General features: G+C 31.2%; 2 protein-coding genes across 2 annotated transcripts; one reads left to right on the plus strand and one right to left on the minus strand.

Moving 5' to 3' along the window:
• The first annotated feature begins 3,817 nt into the window (after positions 1-3,817).
• LOC118031035 (IAA-amino acid hydrolase ILR1-like 4) lies at positions 3,818-10,762 on the plus strand. Its single transcript, XM_035035333.2, has 5 exons — positions 3,818-4,455; positions 4,986-5,111; positions 8,759-9,073; positions 9,792-9,920; positions 10,165-10,762. Exons 1-5 carry the CDS (start codon positions 4,117-4,119, stop codon positions 10,570-10,572), a joined length of 1,317 nt encoding a protein of 438 aa, XP_034891224.1. The 5' UTR covers positions 3,818-4,116; the 3' UTR covers positions 10,573-10,762.
• A 1,678-nt stretch (positions 10,763-12,440) lies between these two features.
• On the minus strand, positions 12,441-13,522 carry LOC118031036 (ESCRT-related protein CHMP1B). Its single transcript, XM_035035335.2, has 2 exons — positions 13,107-13,522; positions 12,441-12,911 (listed from the first exon to the last, which is right to left on the minus strand). The coding sequence occupies exons 1-2, from the start codon at positions 13,429-13,431 to the stop codon at positions 12,625-12,627; spliced, it is 612 nt and encodes a 203-aa protein (XP_034891226.1). The 5' UTR covers positions 13,432-13,522; the 3' UTR covers positions 12,441-12,624.
• Positions 13,523-23,173: the final 9,651 nt, after the last annotated feature.

Consider the following 23,173-nt stretch of genomic DNA (forward strand, 5'->3'; position numbering starts at 1 on the left):
TTCCTTTCATAGCACAGGTATAGGTAATACCATACGGTTGGGCTAGGAGAGTGCCAAGCATTTGTTGTACCAAGTGTTATACAACACAAATCTAGATTAATCATTTAACAATCAAGGTATTAAGAATTAATAAGATAAAAAGATAAGACATGTTAATAGTAAGTTGTTTATGATATAAGCATTGAAGTCCATATTGAGTTTATATTATACTTATCCTAACACCATTAGTGAAACCTTTTAACCTTGACGTAATAAACTTAGCTAAACATAATGAAGAAGAGAAACATAAATAAACAAGACAAGAACATAAATAAGATATAAGTTAACTAAGTATAGTAAAGGAAATGAAAAGCATAAACATAAAATAAAAATAAAGATTACAAAATACAAAGAAAAAGAGTATGCCTAAATGCATGGCAAATGCCTCTTTTTATAGGCCAAAATTTAGAACTATTGATTTGATGACTAATTGATGAGTGAGTGGTCACATCTTGACTTAGTAACAATCCTTATCTTCTTGTCTGAACAAAACGTTATTGTTAACATCAGAATTTGAGCATATTTTTTCATAAAAGTTCTAGGAAATTGTAAAAAAGAATCGGTGCATTTGGAATTCTAGAGCTAGAGATATAAGCTGAACACTAAACAGTGTCTGGGCTGCAAAACAGATTCTGAATTCTTCGTTGTTGCTACAAATTGAACTTGAAAACGACCTTTTGAATCTTGGACTCCTCATGAAAGTTTTAGGCCTATGTCTTAGCTTTCTAGTCATATAAACCAAACCAAAATTCAAGATCTACAGCTCCAGATATGACCCAATGACTGAACAGTGTTCCAGTTTGGATTGAACCAGCATCTCTTTTCTAAGCTTAGCCCTCTCTTTGTCTTCTCAATTTCAGTAGTTAAATTCATCAATCAATCATTTTATTTATGTGATAGGCCTCCATTTAAGATGAACATTTACTACAAATTAAAGGTATCTTATAGTATTAGACATGATATTATAAAACATGCTCTAATTAAGAAGTTATTGATACTTCGAGTGAAAAATGATAATATAAAATCTTGATAAAAATACACTTTTAAGTACTCATCATTTATGTCTAAAAATCTCCAATTTTCCAACCAATTATTCCTTAAATTACCATCTGATATGGCTTCGTCATATCTTGTTTCATCAATTGAATCGACTATTTGTAAATTTATTAATGTTTCTTCGATACATTCATCTATATGACTAATGAATTAAATTTTATTTTTATTTTTTCACCGGCTTTAATCGAATGACCATAGTACATTACCCATGTATATACATGAATACATTCAAGCATGATTTATGTATCAACTTAATCAAAATCTTATTTCCCCATTTCTTCTCTATTTAGCTCCATGCCTTCACACATGGTAAATTTTTTTTTTATGTAAATTACCATGGTTTAAAAAATATTTTTTTTAAAAATAACAAAGTTAATGAGGAAATGATGTTGGAAACACATTACAATTCAATAGGTTATACGGTTGTGAACATCATGACCTATTAAAATATATTTTTTTGTTCAATTAAAAAAAATTAAAAAAGTCTTTATCCTTTGCAAATTAAAATAATTGATTTATGAATTTCATTTTATTATCAATTATTATAAGAATTATCAATGAAAATGATTCGTAAATCTTAATTGGATTGGATTCCTTTAATTAATAATTATTACAATTATAATGAAAATGATTAGTTGTAGACTTGTAGTTATTCTAAATTTTCATAGGATTCCTTAATCTATTAGGTTAATATTTATGATAATTATCGGTGAAAATTATTAGTTGTGGTAAATTTAAAATTTAATAGGACTCCTTAATTTAATATGTTAATTAATAATTATGGTTAGATTAGTTATAATCAATTTAAATTTCCTTAGGTTAATTAATAATTATAATATTTATTAATAAATATAATTAGTTGTAGTCCTTTTAAATTTTAATAGGATTTGTTAATAGATTAGTTTTAATTAATTCAAATTTTAATAGGATTTATTAACTTAATAGATTAATTAATAATTATTAAAACAATTAGAATAAAATAACTTTAGTTATTCAATTGATTTGATAACTAAATGTTTTTTATTTTAAATATCATACCCATCATTGCATAAAAAATTGGCTTAACTACGAGAGTAATAAGATCTTATTATTATTATTATTATTATTATTATTATTATTTATCGTTATTGAAATGCCCATGTGAAGGGTGATTATTGTTTTTGTGCAACGTATGCAACAATGTTTACATGGCTGCACTATGGCTTTTAGGGTGGTGTTTGAATCGTCTTAAAGGCCCCTTAACCCCTACCTTGGCACATGTCATGAACAGATCTCTAGTATGACACTAAGAACCCTTTTTTTTTTTTTTAATCTTTTTTTCTATTTTCCTTGATTTTAACACCTAACCATTCAAATTTCAAAACTACCTCTTTAGTTGTTTTGCTTTCGAATTTGGGCCAAGTTTTTTTAGTTTCTAATATTTGTCTATGGTTTTTTTGTAGGGTTTTGATTTTTTTTTTCAATTTCATCATTCAATTGTAATTTCATTGCCCATTCTTTCCTTTTTCTTTTTCTTTTTCTTTTTCCCTTTTGTGCAATTTGTATTGGTTTTTAATTTCATCATTAATCCAAAATTATGATATATTATTTTTAAAAAAATTTGTTCCTCATTCTTTTGATTTATTTTGTTTTCTTTAACTTCACTCTTCAATCAAAAATTTATATTTGTCCTCTAATTTATTTTTATTTTGATTTTTATCCCCATTCTTCTAATTATTATTATTTTTTTATTATCCTTTTGTATAATTGATTTTCTTTTTAATTTTATCCTTCAATGTTTGATTTGCTCGGAATTGAGTTTCATTATTTTTCCATGTATGGTGCTTTTAGTCTAATGACTCGAGTCATGAGTTTAAAAAGTTAATGCTGGTCAACATCTTTTTTTTGTTTATTTTCTTTTTTGATTTCATCGTTCAATATTTTTATTAAAAAAATAGTTTTGTGTTTTTCTTCAATTTCTTTATTACTGAGTTATCTCAATCTTATAACATGGGCCACGAGTTTCGCAGGTTAATCTAGGTTGACTCGCTCTTCCTATTAAGGTTATATATTTATTATATTATCATGGGTTGACTTGAATTGATTTTTTATTCATTTTTTTTATTTCTAAATTTTTTTTTACTAGGTTATTGTGATTATTTTTTTAATTTCATTTACTATTATTGTTATTTTTTTAAATTTAATTAAAATAAAACTAGCTTATTAAATCCAGTCAAGACTATAATCTAAATTGTTAATTTTTTTTATTTAAAATTTATTTATAGTATTATAAAAAAAAAAGTGGATTTATAGCATACTAGATGCACAAATCTAAGTAGCAATCTATTATATCAGTATACAACTTAGAGCCCGCTTGATATTGTGTTAGCTTTTATTTTTTAAAATGTTTTTTTATTTAGAAATGCATCAAAATAATATATATATATATATATATTTTTTTTAATTTATTTTTAACATCAACATATCAAAATAATATAAAAACATAAAAAAAATTAATTTAAATTAAAAAATATAAAAAAATTAATTTTTTTAAATCACTTTTAAAATATAAAAATAAATTGCTATTATTAATTATTTATTTGATTGCGATACCTTGTTAATTTTTTTTATTTTATTTTTTGTCATTTTCTGTTACTCAAAAGTGCACATGCAAAGTCATAGAAACGTGTGAAAATTGGCCTGTCTCTCTTTCTCGCGTAAAAAAAAATACATATTGAAAATCTGCACGAGGATTATTGGCCTGATAAATTTGTCATGTAGAGTCAGAGAAGCATCTCATCACCGCCACCTGCTACCACGCCCACTAATATTCCAAAACTACTTTTTTTGTCCTCGTTTTCCTCACACTTTCTTAAGCTTTTCAAATATCACGCAGCAGCACGATCGTTTGCTTGTTTTACTTCCTGTACCATATAAATCCAGGCCTCGCTTCTTTCATAAAAATCTGTTCTTTTTCTTTGCCCTCAAAGAAAATTCAAAATTTACGATCAACAAGCATTCTTGGTTTTGAGAAACAAAACCATGAGTTGGTTTAACTGGGTTTCTTTGGGGTTTTTTTTGTATTTGTTGAGTCCAATTTTAAGCTTAAATGGGTCATCAGATATCCCTTCAAGGTTTCTCAATTATGCAAAAAAAGAAGAGCTATTTGATTGGATGGTAGGGGTAAGGAGAAAGATACATGAGAATCCTGAATTGGGTTATGAGGAATTTGAGACTAGTAAGCTTATTAGAGCAGAATTGGATAAGATAGGTGTTAAATATAAACACCCACTTTCAGTTACTGGTGTTGTTGGCTTTATTGGGTCTGGTGAACCTCCTTTTGTTGCAGTAAGGGCAGATATGGATGCTCTTGCTATGCAGGTTTGGTTTACTTGATTTTTTATTTTTATTTTACTTCTTTTTGTTAGTCTAATTGTGTTGAATCAGTTTGATTCTTGTAGGAATGATAATATATATTCAATTCTATCTTTTATTTCATTGAAATGAGTTTTAATTGAATTTAGAAAGTTTTATATATATATATATATATATATATATATATATATATATTATATATATATAACTTTTCAGTTGCTGCGAGTTGGATTTCATTGAAATGAGTTTTAATTGAATTTTGAGAATGTATCCCAGAAGGGTGAGATATAGTTGCTAGCTGCTTTATTCTTCTTTTTCTTTTTTTAACTGGGATCAGTTTTTTTTTATTTTGTAATCTTCTATAAGTTGACTTAAATATTTCTGTCGAAATTTGTTACCTTCATTAATTATATTGGTTTTCTAGAGTGAACCATTTACGCACAGCACGTTGTACTTTTAGTTTGGATTCATTGACCCTTTTGTAATTGGTGAAATAAAGTTCCACGGGAATTGATTCATGGGTACTTGAATGACAGGAAATGGTGGAGTGGGAGTACAAGAGCAAAGTTCCTGGGAAGATGCATGCTTGTGGTCATGATTCTCATGTTGCAATGCTTCTTGGTGCTGCAAAGATCCTCCAAGACCATCGTGAAGAGTTGAAGGTTTGTTGCTTTGTTTGGGCTTGCTGTTACTGATGTTGTATATGCGCAAATTATTATCCTGTAGCGCTCTTAAATCCTGACAATTTTTTTTCCCAAGTATTATGCTAAGTTTTTTTTAGCAATAGCAGAATCTTTTTTCCTGAATATTTGTGCAGTCATTTACACATTGTTCTTCAATGTCCTTTTTTTCTTTGACACCAGAGTTGTTGAAACTGGATCTTCTACCCCGCAAACCTATGTTTAATTGAAGATTTTCTACTTTGCTGCATAGTTCATCCATTTAATTTCCATTGTGTCAAAGAAATTGATCTATCTTCCCATGGAATTCTAAACTCCTTTCATTCATTGGGAAAGAAAAAAAAGCAGAGAAGAAGAAGAAGAAGAAAGAAAGAAGGAATTCCAAGTTACTCTACAAAACAAGCAGCAGGCTTTGGGAGAAAATGACCTAGCAATTTACTTCATTTGCTTTAGCTTATTATATTGGAGAAGAGCATAACACAAATGCCACACAAAACACTCACCATGGTTGTTAAAAACAGGTTCCAAATTGTAAAATCTCATGCTTTTATTTGCCAAACATAAAAAAAGAACAGAGCTAACATGGATAAAAATACAATACTAATCATGAGCAAAATTGTATGCGACTCTCTTGCTAGCTCATTGAACTTAATAATAATGTGAGTTATAGGCTGGTTTTAATGAGTTCAAAGTGCTCCCTTTTTGGCCCATTTCTATGTTGATTGAGCTACTTTTTAAAGTTTGCACATGTTGATTTGCTATATTTTTTGTTGTTTCTATCTTTAACATGCAAGTTTCTATATTTAACTTAGTGATATCATAGGAAAAGCACTCTGTCTCATTTCTTATATTTTTATTTGTATATCTATTTCCCAATCAGGTATTCAGGTTATGCTATCTCTTGATATACTTGTATAGAAAATAGAGGACTAAAAGCGGTATTCCCCCTCCTTTTATTGTTATTTTCACTTCTTGACTTCTACTAGTGACTAAACTAACCCTATCTATATTATTTCTTAAAATTGAAGTTTAAGGATGAGTACAAATAAAAGACTTCCTAACATAATACAAAAACACAATAAATTAAATGCTAAATTTAAAATTGTATCTCAATGACGTTGTTGATTAAGTGTATATATTTTTTTACTTGAATTGATATTTCATTACAAAATGGATTGTTATTTTTTTTTTTCATTTTATTATTTGTAATATATCCTCATACAAAAACTATGTTGACATTGCTGGTATCATATGACAGTATTTGGTATCATCAACATACTTATGTAGCATATTAACAGTTTTTATTTTATTGAAAATACATTTTCATTATAAAAAATTATGATGTTTAAAATATCATGAAATATAAATGTAAAGAAAGACACTCTAAATAGGATTAGTTTGTCTGTCCATAAAACTTTGGATTGGGAATAATAATAAGAGGAGTGGGAATAGCTTAACCCTTAATGTAATTGAAAAGAACACAACAAATAGCAAATACGTTTTATAGCTTTTCCTGCATATTTATTTACTCTCCAATCTCCATAGTGCTGCAATAAATTTGCAAAGTCTTTTATTTAAATAGATTTGTTTTATGGTCAAAATCTTGACCTTGTAAAACACTTATAATATTTCTTTCCTTCATAAGTGTTACTGTTAATTACTTTTAAATGAAACATTATGTGTGTGAGTTAATATCACTTTGAACTTCTGCAGTTCAATCTTTTGGGGACAGATTCTATGTTTTATTTAAGCATTAATAATTTCTGTGAACTTTGTATTTAAACATGATTTTGGTCATTTTAAAGTAATAAAATCATTAAATTTTGTTTAGAACTCTTATGTTATTTGATATTAGGCTTTTGCATAGTAGGTAAACTCGTATGTTTTCATGATCTGAAGTCATTAGAACCTAAAATGATCTGGATGAATTTTTTTATATTTTTTTGACAACCTTGATGCCCACACAAGCCGAACTCACTTCATTTTTTCTCCACACACACATCACTAATGTTTGGAGGGCACACTTATCCTCTCATCCTCTGGTGCACATTCTTAAAATTACATGGAGCACACACAAGGAGCTCTCACTTGTTATACACATGCAGCGCACTAACAAAATGAACCAAGTCTGCCTATGTATACTAAGTTGATGTCAGTTCAGATAGCTAACTTTTCTAGCTTGGTTTTTTGGTACAACTAACTATAGAGAAATGTTAGCTCATCTTGTGGTTTACTTGTTACAATTCTCTTCAAATCTCATTGCCTGCAACTTGGTACTAAGCTTGCTCTTTGTAGTGAGTCAGTTGGCTTTTCTAAAGACCAATTTATTAATCACTAAGAAGTTTTTTTATTTGATGGCATGGCTAGCAATTCCAATACTTTCTTTCCACAACCAGATTAGCTTCATGCATTTATGGCTGGCTCTGCTGCTAGTTTTAGAGTCCCGTGCTGAAGTTTTTCCGGGCTAAATTTTTCATCTTCTAGGGAAGGAAGATCTAAGCATGTTTCATTTACATTATTTGGATAAAAGAGGAAAACTTTAATCTTTGAGAGGGGCTAAACTTTTGGATAGAAGAGCTAAACATGTTCAAAAAGTATGTTAGGGGTGAAAGGGGGTAAATTTTTCATCTTCAAGAGGGCCTCGGTAAAATTTTCTTGGGGGGAATTGAGCAAATTTTTAGCTTCGGGCCCTGCATTTTGCATGTTCATGTAGACAAATTATACTGAAATAATATGTGGAGGAGGTGGTGGCTCTGACCTTATGATTTTACATTTTCTATTCTTTTACTTGAAGTACTCATTGAAGCAAGCTGTTAGGTGTACAAAGAAAGAATACTATGCAGTATTAGAAGTGGATCTGCATTTTTTGTTAGAGCTCGATTGAAATTCCTTGAAGAAGTAGCTCAAACATGCCAATAATACTTTCCAGCTAACAGATAATGACAATAAGCTCTCTGTTAAAGTTCAGATATTGTTTGGTCTGCCATAGATGGCCATTCACAACAGTATTTGCTGTATATACCCCTATACCCCAAAACCTTTACTCTTGTGGAATTTGGAAGCTACATGGTGGGGACACCTGACCCACACTGCAAATTATGCGAGTATATGGACAGAGATGATAAAAGATGGCCTGTTTTGTCACTCTTTGGTTGGGAGATTGAGTCCATCTAGGTCTTGTTCATTGTCTTTGTTTTATTTATTTGGGTTATTTATGTTAGACAATTTTAATTGATAGGTTGAGCCCGGTAGTTGAGTATTTTAGAGTTATGCTATTTATATGTTTCTTTTTCAGTTTGTGAGACAGTTTTGATGAATTGATAAAATAACAAACTATTTCTCCTTTGAAGTTTCTCTCCATCCTAGCTTTTGTTTCCCTACTTTTAATTCTTGGCATTCTTCTTTCTTTCTCTGCTTTTAGTTTTCTTTAGTTTTTTGTTCCACATCACTACCTAATGAGTTATGCTGTTAAACTACTAGGCCAGGACAGGCTGCTATTTGGTTTCAGACCCTGTGCTAGTCCCTCTCTTTGCTATTCTTTGAGAACTCTTCAGCTCTCAAAATTCTAAGAGACTGGAGCTTTGTGGTTCTCTCTCTTATGCTTCCTCCAATTTTCTTTGTTCTATTAGGGCACAGTTGTTCTAATCTTCCAACCAGCAGAGGAAGGAGGTGGTGGTGCAAAGAAAATGATTGATGAAGGAGCATTAGAGAATGTTAATGCTATATTTGGCTTGCATGTTGCCAATAAGTTACCAATAGGAGAAGTGGCCTCCAGACACGGTCCTCTACTGGCTGGGAGTGGATTCTTTGAAGCAGTAATAAGTGGAAAAGGAGGTCATGCTGCCATTCCTCAGCATTCAATAGATCCAATACTGGCAGCTTCCAATGTGATAGTTAGCTTACAACACCTTGTTTCACGTGAAGCTGATCCACTGGACTCGCAGGTGCACATTTTGTTTTCTTCACATTTCATCAACTTTAGCTCTTAATGCCTTTTCATTTGTTTTTAATAATCTTATTGAGAAACAGTATAATTTTTGTTTCAAGTTCCTCTGTTTTTGTTTCATGCTATAATTCTACAAAGCATTTTATTTTTGAGGATTGCTTCTGTGCTTTTCATTAGAGGGTTAATTTACCACCTTGTTGTGCTTGAACATGGCTTGGTTTTTCTTGCAATATGGAAGCTCTTTAGATGAGAAGAGTTCTGTTATCAAGATGTTTTGGATATTTTTGTCTTTTACAGTTATGATTGTGATTCTGAAAAGTACCTCAGCTTTTGTTAAAATGTGGCCAGCTTAAAACTAATTAATTGTTAATCAATTAGTGTGAGAAGCCTAAATTTTATCAAGTGATCAAGCTGCGCTGATTATCACAATAATAAATGAGAATAGAATATAGAATTACATGACCTGTTCCTATGTCTACTATATGGATGCTATTTTGTGATTCGGATTTGGATGATGCATGAGAAAGATTGAGAAATGTAAGTAATTTAATCTGATTGGTGCACCAGTTTCTTTTTTATATCACTGAAAAAAGAGACTTGCCTTTCCTGTTAGCAGATAGGGACGATGCTCGGCTTGTTGAAGTGATTGAACATTGTTATTCATACGTGTTCCCTTTTTATATTTTGGCAGTGTTTAATTTGAAGTTAACATGCAGGTGGTGACAGTTGCAAAATTCCAAGGAGGTGGTGCATTCAATGTTATTCCAGATTCTGTTACAATTGGTGGCACCTTCCGAGCCTTTTTAAAGGAAAGCTTTATGCAACTTAGGCAACGCATTGAGGAGGTATTGCTGTTCAATTATGAGCAAATATAACCACGTCTGAAAAAATTGTATTGAATTTCTTGTTTCATTTTTTGTGGACAAAAACCTTGTCTAACCCTTTTGATCTGCGATCTTTTTTCCATAAAATGGTTTTCCTTCTTTATCTCAGTGACTAAAATTTAACTTGGTATGCTTCTCTGTTGTATTGTCGAGCTTCTATTCCTTATATTTCACCATTAACAGTCCTGTTTCTCTTTAATTACAGGTTGTCACAGGGCAAGCTGCAGTGCAACGGTGCAAAGCAGTTATTAATTTCCTTGAGAATGAAAAACCCTTTTTCCCTCCTACCATAAATGATAAAAACTTGCACGATTACTTCCGAGTTGTTGCTAGTGATGTGCTGGGCACTGACAAAGTGAAAGACATGCAGCCATTGATGGGATCTGAGGATTTTGCGTTTTACCAGGAGAAGATACCTGGATATTTCTTCTTTCTTGGAATGCAGAATGAGACACGCAAGCAGCTTCAATCCCCACACTCGCCTTACTTTGAAATCAATGAAGATGTGCTTCCTTATGGTGCTGCACTCCACGCATCATTGGCTGCTAGGTATCTTCTTGAATTCCAACCACAAGTTACCTTGCCTGAGGAAAATGATCATGATGAACTCTAGGGCACTTTTTAGCTGACTTAATAAATAACATAAATTTCTCGTTACAAGCGATGAAAATTTTCAGGACAACTCTCTGTATTGCTTCTGTTGTAAATATGATGACTTGTTATTCAAGTTAAAATATCCTGTCAAATCACTTGCTACAGGTTCATCACTATCAGAATGCTTAATAAATCTCTCTCTTGGGTCCTTTTCTTTGCTGCGTAATAAATTATTTTTTTGATATTTGGTAGTGTAATGAAAAATAAATTGGAAAATTTGGTTATATTATGAAAAATAAATTAGAAAATAATTTATTAATGTTTTATTTTTTTCAAGTTTATTAGAATAATAAGGAACAAATCTTATAAATTGAATGAGAATGAAATAAAAAAAAGAAGATATAATTTCATAAATTATCTCAAATAAAATAAATAATAATCAAAATAATAGAAATCAAATTTAAAAAATATAAAAATTGAAAGATGAAAAAATTAAAATAATAATAATTAATATTTCATAAATTATTTTAAATAAAATAAGTAATAATCGAAAAAATAAGGATTAAATTTGATAAAAAAAATTCAATTAAAAAATAATAAGAGAAAAGCAAATAATAATTATAAAAATGAGGATAAAAATTAATATAAAAATTAAATTTTAAGAGATCAAATTGAAAAATAAATATTCAAAATAAAATATATATATATATATATAGCAATCAAAAGTTTGAGAATTAAATTTGATATAATCAGTAAATATTATGATATTTTTAAATTTTTTGTAATTTTTGAAAAAGTGTATTCTGCTCAAAATAAAAAAAAAATACTTTTCTAGAAATCAAACTAAAAATTTTTTTAACTAGAAAGTGTGTTTTTTGTTGACCAGTTTTTTTTATTAATAAAAAAACACAAAAAAAAAATAATTTTTCAGAAATCACTTTTTAAAAAACAAAAACAAAGGCCGCTTTAGTTAAGTTTTTAGGAACAATTCGAAGCTATGTGACGCTACACCTAGTTACATCAATATTGCAAATCTTCCGATATCATTTCCAGCTACTCGTTCATTTTGTTCTATAGAAACCTTACTATACTGTGATAATTCATCAGAGATGAGGGATTGTGCTCACGAAATTTGGGTCACATCATGAAATCTTAATACTCTACTTATCCTGTCATCAAGATCATTCATTCCTCGGAATTGGCACCTTTGCCCCGACAGATTTCTTCAATCATTCACCAGGTATTGCCTAGGTCATCATGGGTTGGTTCCTTGTGAGAATTGGGAAGCCTACTTGGCCTAGAATCCATGTTTTTCAGATCAAGTTGCTGCCTTTGGAATTATTCCACGAAATGTAATGTTGACATTGCTCCAGCTATAGAGAACAATCAGGCAAAGACGGATTGCGAGCATGAAACCGCAAATCAAATTTCCACCTACCCATAGCTGCACACAAGAACTATGTTCTGCCGAGGTTTACAGTAGAAAATCATTCTAGTTATCCAAACTCAACATGGTTGTAAAAGAAGACAGTCAAGGATACCTCATATCTCTGTTCAAACGAATATATCAGGGTATTCCACCATGACCCAAAAAAAGAAGAAAGGCACCCAGAAGTTTGAACTTTGAATTAGTATATATGGGTTGGCTTTGACAAGCTGCCACGGAGCCCTAGTTCATGCCAAAGACCATAATTCACAACTACAATGAACGTACTATGGGGAAAAAAAAGGAGATCCTGCTTCATGAAACCTGAATATAAACCCAAGTTCTTCCAACATTCAATCTCGCCATCAATGTATACAAAGCATACCATCTCATACTAGTAATCTGAAGATTGAAACCATTTCTCATACTCTAGGTATAGAAAGTATTTGCTGGTCAATAAGTTATGCAATTCAACAAGTGGATAAGCCATTCATATTCAACACGCAAAAGAGTCAACAAATACTATAATCCCAATTAAGCCAAGTTTACACGATATTTGGAATGAGGCACTGTAAAAACACCATATAGATAGATATATAACGATATAGAATATTCGCATGAGATCATCAGATCCTAACACATAATTTACCCTTTGGCCTTAAGCTCTGCAAGCCGCCTTGATAAATCATCCTCACCCACCTTCTCCTGCGAACTGGTTGCCACTGCATGAGCAGCAGGCTGTGGCAGCCCAACAGAGACCTCCAATCCATAGTCATCAGCTACCTGCTGCATCAAGCTGTTGACCTCACCCTCAGGTGTGGAAAGGGAGGTAGACCCAGCCATAGAACTCTCCATGAACTCTGCCTGCACCTCCATATTCACAAACTGCTTCTCAAACTGATCCATTGTCTCCGACATCTTCTGCAAATTACCTGTATCGACGAATGATAGAAAACATCATCACAGATCACAGATATCTTCAATTTTAAAAAAAAAAAATAGCTACAAAAAACAACTCTTTTATTAACCTAATAAATAAATAATGAAAAGAAGATGTTTGATCAGTAAAACCCTAATATGATAACAAATTATAATCTCTTAATTAAAGAAAAGGTAAGAGTGGTTACCAGTAGCGAGAGTAGACTCGAGGGACTTAACAATAGAACCCATGGACTTGTTAATGGTGGTCATCTTAGCCTGAGTATCAAGCCTAGCGACAACGGCATCGAGCCTGGAGGAGAGCCTCAAGTAATTCATCTGTTCAGTCCTCTTACGAATGGCGTTCTCAGCATAGATCCGAGCACCGTCCATGTTTCCTTTCTCGATCGCCTTCTTCACCTTCAATTTCTCCGCTTTCTCTTCCTTCTCGCACTTCCTTGACTGCCTTTGCAGCGATTTCGATGTGAATTTCAAGTCCATGATCTGATTCAACAGCTTCTCTGTGTTTCCCATTTTTTTTTTTTTCTCTCTACCAATATCAAATAATTAACTTCAATTCGATTGGATTTTATCAACTCTTTCTTCTTTATCATCCCCTGTAAGGGAAAGGAAAGTGCCGGGGGTTTTCTTAAATGCCCATGTTACCCTTGGGAGTCCGCGTGCGTGACCGTGTCAATCGCTGCCCTTGCTTGCAATTTGCTTGCCTTCTGGAAAACATTTTCCCGAAACAATCCTTCTGTCTTACAATTGCACCCTTCCATTTTTCAATTTCAATGTGCATCCATGCTCTCTATATTTTAATTAAATTCAGTTAAAATAGCTAAAAAAAATCATTTTAACTTACTAGCTAAAAAATATCACTTAATTCATTAAGTATTAAGTATAAAGTTAAAACATGTAGGGTTTTTATTATAACTGAAATTATTGTTCATTATCTCACAAATTAATATGGATTGGAGTAGTAATTTTTTTTTAAAAAATTTTCAATTTAATCTTTAAAATTTTTCTTTGTATAATTGAGCTCTTTTTAGCTTAAATTAGAACTCAATTATACTTTTTTTAGAGGGGATTGATTTGAAAGTCAAAGGACTTAAGTGAAAAACACGAGTAAAATAGCTGGTGACTTTTAAATTTGTTTCAAAAGTACATTTGAGTCCCCTATTTTTTTTAGCTATAAAGTGACCAGTCCCTCTAATTCTAGAAAAATTAATTTTGATACCAAACTTCATTTTCAATCATTTCTAGGTGGGAGAAAAGAAGGGATCTCTGGATTCTAGTCTAGAGAGAGAAAGTTATTGTTGCAAGGATTTCAACTTCCAAAATAATAAATTTTTATCTCAAATGGTTTAATATGATAAGAATAGCTCAAATTATGTGTTTTTTTTTTACATTGAAAGTGCTTAAAGAAACGGATTTGAGCTTGGGATGATTTTTTATTTCGAGTTGATTTTGGATTTTAAAGTGGTTTTTTATGCTTTTGGAGATTATAGATTGATTTAACAAGATTCTTATGGTGTTTTCTAGGTTTGTTTTGGTTCAAAATGAGTTGAAAATAAATTTTTAAAAAGAAAAAAAAACAAATCACCTTAATTTACTAGCCACCAAAGTGGCAAAAATTTGAGGATTCGAGACGATGCGTCATCTATTTTTTTTTCCAAGCTGGTGCACGCCATTAACTTACAAAAAATAAAACAAAGGCCCACACATGAGCCTTTCATTCGGCTTGGCCTCATTCTTTATATATATAATTTTTAAATTTGTATTTTATTTCTTTGTGGTTTTTTTTTTTTTTTACTTATTTAGCCTTTTTTAAATAATGATTATTTTTAAATTATATTATATGCGTTTAACTTTTGAAGATGCTGGTATGATTCATCTGTAATATGTTTTATATATATTATATATATTAAATTTATTTTTAAAAATAAAAAATATTTATTTTTATAATATTTTTAATATGTGCAACCTTGTATAATATGTTTTTTCTTTTTCTTTTATTTAATAAATTTTATATGTGCGTTGATATCTATTACAAATTGATTTTAATAAAAACATTCATTAAACACAATCAAGTAAATTACTTGTATTGTGATATTAAATATTTTAATTTATATTTATCTCTCAGTTTTTATAATTTTTTATTTAAATGAATATTTTTTAAAATTCTTTACTCAATGGTTCTTCATTTATTTAATTATATACATGCATAAAGCTTTCAATTTAAATTTATGATTTTTTATGTAAAAAAACACATTGAGAAATTTGGCATTTCAATTTTTTTTATTATCATGTATTGATGTTTTCAACTTGATCCTTATTCATTAGATTTCTGATTTTTTTTTCCTTCATCCTTTTATGAAAGTTTTAATTTCACATTTCAATTCAAGTTTATAGTACTTTTGGTTTAATTACTTATTTCAAGGATTTGAAAAGTTAAAAGGGTTAACATTTTCTTGGTCTTATTTTTCTTTTCCACAATTTTGCCCAGGGCAATATTTAAAAAAAAAAAATTATTTTTCTTTGTTGTTACCTTATTATTATTTTTTGTTATATTATTAAATTATTCAAGATTTAACTTGGTTATTGAATTTCTCTCACTTCTTCAAAAACATAATTGTTTCTTGAATTTTTTTATTTTTGTGAAAAAACATTTGGTGCGGCCTTTGAGGCCACCAAACTATAGGGAAACTACTATTCACCCTCACCCATTACGCTGTGGATTATAATAGTAATTTATAATGTTTTATTTTTTTTTCTTTTTTTTTTATTGAATTTTTGTTATGATTTTTTTTTAAGATTGTTTTTGTCGATTGCATCTTTTAATATTGGGGTGGTTTAGGATTTGGCTTCGTAATTTTTTAATTATTTTATTTTGCCTTCTATAAAGGTTAGTATGATTTGTAGATTTAATAAGATAAACCAGGTTGCCCTGATTTACAGGTTTGATGGGGTATTTTTTTTTTCTATTTAATTGTGCTTGGTAATCCATAATGTTTTGCTTCTTTTTTTCCCTTTGTTTGTTTTTTGTTATGATTTTTCTTCAAATTTGTTTTCGTTAATTTTATTTTTTAATATTAAGGTGATTGAGAATTTAGCTTTGTATTTTTGTTTTTTTTTTCTTGTCTCTTTATAGGGTTAGTGTGCCTTTCGGGTTTGCTAAAGTAACCTAAGTTATGCTGATATACGAGTTTAGTTGGGTATTTTTTTTAATTGAACGTGAATTTTTTATCATCTATTTTTTTTTATCATATAGTGAAAAAATATTTTTAGAGAAAAGTCATGCGATTAAACTTTATAAAGTCCATGAACATGTTCATAGGTTTGGTTAGTTGACATAGTTCACAGGTTTACAAGTTATTAAACTTTATAAAATTAGGGTTTAAGATGTTTTTACCCTAAAACTTGTTTTTCAACCCATTTTTGACTCAAAACACGTATGAAACATCTTATAAACTGGGATAAACCTATCATGACCTAAAAAAACCAAAAACTCATTCCAAAAACCGAAATCAACCAAAAATCAAACCGAGCTCAAATATGTTTTTCATGAACTTTAAAGGTTAAAAAAGACACCTAATATGAACTTTCCTCATCAAATAAAACCATTTTAACACAAACATCAACTATTTTGGTGTCAATGATATTTTTTTCTTTTTATCACTGGAATTCAACAACTTCTCTCAATCAGGGACTAAAATAAAAACAAATGAATTTTTGTACCAAAACTGAATCTGAAAAAAAATAGAAGCACTAAAATCATATAATTTGCATTTTTTTTTTTGTGTGTGGACTAAGTAGAAAAAAAAAAAAAACAGGCTCATGTAGTCCTATATTTATATAAAAGAAAAGATAAAATCATAGAGTTTATATAATAGTTCAATCATCATTGATAAAGAAGGTAAAAGTGAAACAATGTGAGGATCATGAACTTTGTAAAATTAGAAAAAAGGTAGAGAAAGGGTTAAAAAAATGATTGTATGATATTTGATGATGGTACTTTATGGTTTAGGAATTGATTATATTTTTCAAATGATGTGGAATTCAAGAGGCAGATTTTGGTTGAAACTCGTGGTTTTCGTTTCACCTTTCATCTAGGTGGTAAGAAAATAAATTAGGATTTGAAGAAAATATTTTAGTGGAATAATATGACGAGAGAAACTAGAGAATTTGTTTCAAGGTGTTTAGTATGTCAACAAGTTAAGTATGAGCATCAAACACTAGTAGGACTGTCGCAACATTTAGAGATTCTGGAATGGAAATGGGAGCACATTTCAATTGACTTTATGGTAGGGTTTCCAAGATAAAAAAAAAAAAAAAGGAAAAAAAAAACAGAGAAGGCAATGACAGTATATAAATGATTATTGACAAACTTACTAAGTTAACTCAATTTCTTCCTATCAAATTAACTACTCTACTTGGTGATTATTTAGCATGATTGTATATGGGTAACATTGTTATTTTATATGGTGTTCTTATTTGTATTGTGTTACATAAGACAAATTTGAAATTTAGCATTGTATTTAACAAGCAAATTGATGACATATTGAGAGAAGAATCAGACTACAGAATATCTATTGAGAACTAATGTGAATGATCTCAAATGCGACTGGGATCACTATTTACCTTCCTAGAGAGGATTTGTGAAGTTTCTTATAAAACTTTCTTACCACTAGAGTTATCCAGTGTTTATAATGTGTTCCATGTATCATTATGGAAGTATGTTCCTTGTCTAAGTCATGTTATGGTATACAAGTTGTTGTGGGCTTAAGAAGATATGACTTATGAAGAATTGCTCATTTGGATTATAAACCGGAAGGACCAAGTATTAAGGCATCAAATTATTCTATTTGTAAAGGTGCAATGGTCTCATCATATATCATGAGAGGAAATTTCGGAAAAAAAGAAAGATATACAAGCAAAATATCATTATCTATTTGAGAATGAAGGTATGTCAAGTTTTGAGGATGGAACTTTTATAGGAAGGAGAATGTAATACCATAACCCAAATATATTTAGGCTAAAGTATTATAAGAACCAAATTTATATATAATTTTATTTTGAACTAAGTAGAAAAAAATTAGGCCCATGCAGCCCTATATTTATATATATAAAAAAAGATGGAACCATATAGTTTATATACCATAGTTTTACAAACTTCATGATACTTTAGAGAAAACAAATCTTAAAAGTCACCTGTTTTTTAAAAAGTGCAGAGAAAAAGGAGTGAAGTAGATTGATCTAGAGTGATTGAAGTTCTAATTTTTTTTTTTTAATTTCAAGGTAAGAAATATATTTTATTTTATGTAGAAAGGTTTTGGATTGATTAAGGTTTTTTTCGCTATATAAAAGGTACATAAAGTTCAGGAATTTAAATCTTATTTGTATGAATGATCAAATATAATGAATATAATAGATTCTATGATATTGTAAAGTGTATTTAGAGTGCTTAATGATTGTTTAATGGTCTAAAAGTATTAGGTATAAAAGTGCAAAGTTCTTAGTTTAAGTATTTGACAGAAGCTTTTGGTTGATCCAAAAACTATATTGAATAGATTTTTTTTTTACCCAAATTTTATACTTGGGAAAATTATTATTTTGTGTAGTTTCTAACACCATAAATGATGTATTAATGTGAGTTTTGTACATATAATTAAGGTGAAAAAAAAGTAAAGGATACACAAGCTATCTAGCAACAACGTTAAGGAATGATTTCAAGGCTTTTTATAAACTTTATAAAAGGAATTACATTGTGAATCATATGTAGATGGAAATGTAATTAATACTAGTTTACAACCCAGAATGAAATTCTAAATTTTCTAGGATTTATGGTCTTTTTATTAGAAATGTGCAATTGACAAATTATTGTAATAAAGTGTTAGAGGGATTTTAACAATTTATATGCTTGTGAATAGATTGTTTGAGCTGATATTGTGGACTTTGGTTGGTTAAACAAAGGAGATGAGTAAATCTTCACAAACTATTATTTTTAAACAAAATAAATATTTTTCTTAATTGTGTATTTTTTGCTACTATATATATTACATTCTTTAAAACATGATCAAACACTTGTTATGCTCAGATTGATTTGCTTATATGCAATGTTTGTTAATGCATGTATAGAATTTTTATAAAAATATTTTATAACCTAATTTAAAGAAAGTGTTTCGAAATAGATTTTCAAATGGTTGCATATTGGCTTTCTAATGGCTTGCATATGTGGTTTTTGTCGAACTTGTAAAGTTAACCTTCATATAATCTGGGATGGAATGTTAAATGATACAGGCATGTCTATAACCAATTTTTAGAGGCATGACAATATGCGTTGATTAACCAAATACTTTCAAAATAATTCTTAAAATGTTGCGGTTTAAAAAATAGGTTTAAGATGAGCTACAAATTATAGCATTTTCATAACCAATGTTTCAAAATAAAGTTTTCAGTTGGACCCATACAAAACTAGTGTATATTGATTAATCATATATCTATAAAACTGTGAATATAAAACAATATAATTTCAATTATACATCACCACACTACCAAACGAGCTCTTGTTGTACCTGTCAAATTTTGAGACCTAATTAACCTCAACAAAACTTTAATTCTTACTGATGTTTCTCTTCGTTCTCCAACTTGTATCGAAGTCAATATCATTCTTTGGATGCCACGGTTAATTAATGGGATTCCTCACTTGATCTCTTAGCAAATGAAATAAGAGAAGAAGAATCGTGACGTTCAAGAATCTCCAGGCAAAAATTTCTGCATATTTGTTGAAGTAGCTGTAGGTTCTAATAAATCTAAGCGCTAGCCAAAAGGCTTAATTTTTATTTCATATAACAGCTATTTATAATATATCCCCCCATCTAAGAGAAGAGATAGCTGTTCTAGAAATCTCATTACTCCCCCCATCAAGTTGGAGCGTGTAGATTAGACAAACCTCATCTTGTCTAGGATATGACAGAATGCCTCTCTGCCAAGAGGTTTGGTGAAGATGATGTCATCTAATCGAGAAGATGTTATGTGCATGGGCACCACTTCCCTGCAATGCCGAGCCTCCAACTTCCACGTCTCTTGGAGAACTGGTCGGGGGGGGAGGTGCTCCGTCCTATATCACAGATGAATTCTTCGAGAGGATTTTTGAAGGACAATCATGCCTGTGTAAAAAGCAGCCACGCACCGTTTGCTTTCTCTTCGCAAAAAAGGTTGCTGCTCGAAGCGCTTTAGAACCACTATTAGACTTGCCAACAAAAGTTTTGGGGCTTTTAATACAAACATGGCCACAGTTCAGATGCATGTGTGCATCCATTTCACCGAGATGAGCACAATCCCTCATCTCTGATGAATTATCACAGTATAGTAAGGTTTCTATAGAACAAAATGAACGAGCAAGTTCACTACATTGATTGAAATCTATAACCTGGGATTCTCAACTTGGCCATTTTCAATTGTGAGTTTATAAATTCTGTACTGTTGTTGGAGGGGCGGGCAGCAGCTGAATTTCTAAAGAAGCACGAATTAAATTCAACCACAGACTCAGAGAAGGAAAGGATATATGCAAAATCCAACATATATTCCTCTCGCGTTTGACTTGTTCTTACAAATCTTTGAAGAGTATGATTAATTAGACATTGCTAAAACTCTTCATTCATTGTCGGCTGCAGCTGCTCCATGAAAATTGCCATCACAATCACACACTCACATTCGCACAGAGAAATTGGATTGAATTTCCTCCCCAATTGTGCAAAACCAAGAAATGAAATGCATTGAAAAACTTGCCTCTCAGAAAAGATTAAAAGTATGATTATATAATACACGATTAAAGAGTTGATGTTTTATCTCAAATATAGAAGTATACGTCCCGCCTTTCAAGTGGATCCTATGCAGGTCAGTAGGCTAGGTCATATTCACTATTCTTGATGGGTACTGAGGTGGTAACTCCGTCATGGTAAAGCTCTAGAATTTGTTATTCAGAATTTAGCACCGATTAAAAATTTAATCGAGAAATTAGTGCTAGATTCTAAACAGCTTGAATAGGGTAGCCATTTGCTTGGGCACCGTTAGAGCCATCTCCACAACCTTCTACAACCTAAAAGGACGACACCACTTCTAACCGCTAAAAGAACTGAAGCTGGGGACATAACCTACTTCGTGAATGAGAAAGTAAACCCAATGCATTCTAATGTATTGAACACAACCCATGACCTAACCAACAAGAAGAAAGCAATTGAGTGCGCAATTGTGAAGTGTGCCACTAGCTTAATACCGATGCAGGGCTACTTGATGATAATGACCAATCACCACTACCTATCTGCTACAAAGACTCAGCCGCAAAAGTTGTGTATGGTCATAGAGAAGGCCTACTAGAGGAGCACAGACGTGACCAATTGGTTCAACGAAGATACCACCCTCATCTAGAACGTGTTGTGGCACAAGGCATGCCATTCGATCACGATGAACCTCAAGCATATGACCACTGCTATAGATGCTATTATAAGAGAGAAGTTTAAAGTCGCTGGTGCATGCGCGTCTAGACTCCTTGCCTAAGAGACAGAGCTAAGGGCGGCGGGGAGCTACATCACGCTCCTGTCCACGATCAACCCCATGTTCGAGTTGTGTGGACTTTGGCACACTTGTGGACATGGTTGAGATAGTGAAAGCATACCATATGATTTGTCGCACGTCGGAAAATCCACGCGGCATCGGGCCTGGCGACCTTTTCGTCTTCTCGTTTGCTTTGATTACATCGTTAGGAGTCGCCACCTAGTATTTAATTGAGGGTTACTAGGAAACCCGGGTGTACTAGTCTCGTCAGAGATTCACGGGTAAGGGACTAGTTGTGGTTAGAGAAGGTATTAGCACCCCTAACGCACCCTACATGAGGTAAGCTGCTTCGTGGACTTGATGTGTTTTTTAAATGACGTTGAAAATGTTAAAAATGATGCAAATATAATAAAAACATATTTTTTTTGGATTTTCATTGTTTTTTGCTATTTTTGTATTTTTTTCAAAAATTTTATCAAATAGGTGGGTTAAAAATCGGGTAACAACATGATTATTGGTTGGATTAGTTTGGAATGATTGTGAGGTGTCCCCTGGTTGAACTAAATGATCATATTCAATGTCCTAAAGTTGATATTCTCTCATATTCTCCCTCTAAATATCAGATTTGGGATAGAAGGATTGATGCTCAGAAAAAAGTCATATCCATTGAGGTATAGACCTTTTTGGTGATGGGAGAATAGCACTTGTAACCTTTTTGGTTTGGAGAGTACCCGAAAAAGATATATTTGATGGATTTAGGGTCTAGTTTGCCGTGATTGTGCTGGTGTATATGGACAAAAATTGGGCATCTGAACATCTTAGGGTCTAATGAAGAGATTATTTTGGTGTGTGGAAAGAATTTGAGGAGGTCTTCAAGGATTCTGGAAGGCATTCTATATATTAGATAAGCAGCAGTAAGGATAGCTTCTCCCTAAAAATGTTTTGGAACATTAGTGGAGAATATAAGGGATTGAGATACTTATAACAAGTGATGTGCCGTGAATGATTCAAAATCGGCAACAATGATTATAATGAAAATGGATGAAGGATGGGTCTGGTTGTGTTGTCTTTCTTTTGGTATTTAGGCTGGATTGTAGTGATTTAAGGTAAATAAGATGGAGATAGACTAGAATGATACTTTGATAAGTCGATCTGGACGCCACAAAGATCAATCTAGGATTTCGACGCCACACTCTTTGTGATTGAAGAGTGATAAGTCAGGTAGGGTTCTTCACAAAACGAATTTGGAAGAACAGCTCTTAATTCTCTGAATTAAGTTTTCAAATCTTGGCCAAAGTGTTTTCTTCATATTCTGATACATATTTATCTTTGGAACATCCCTCCAAAGTTAGGTGAATTCAACATGACAGAAGTCAAGCCTAAAAACTAGACTTTTAATAAAGCAAGTAGACAAATTTAACTAACAGACGTTTTTTTTTTTACATTTCTAAAACATATGCAGACTAATTTAAAAACAGCCATAACTTTTGACACAAAAGTCCAATGCTATCATGGTTGGACAATATAGAAAGATCACGTTCTGAACTTGAATTTTACCTACATAAATCTTGTTTTCACATGCATTGGATGACTTCAAATTCGGGTTCAAATCCATCTACTGTTCTGACCGTAAACAGCATCAATTCCTTCACTTGCATTATCAATCCAAATACAAGTAGCCCAGCATGAAAAGAACCATTAAGGGCTTTTCCCATCT

This window comes from Populus alba, chromosome 3 (assembly GCF_005239225.2).
Source record: "Populus alba chromosome 3, ASM523922v2, whole genome shotgun sequence".
Lineage (NCBI taxonomy): Eukaryota > Viridiplantae > Streptophyta > Magnoliopsida > Malpighiales > Salicaceae > Populus > Populus alba.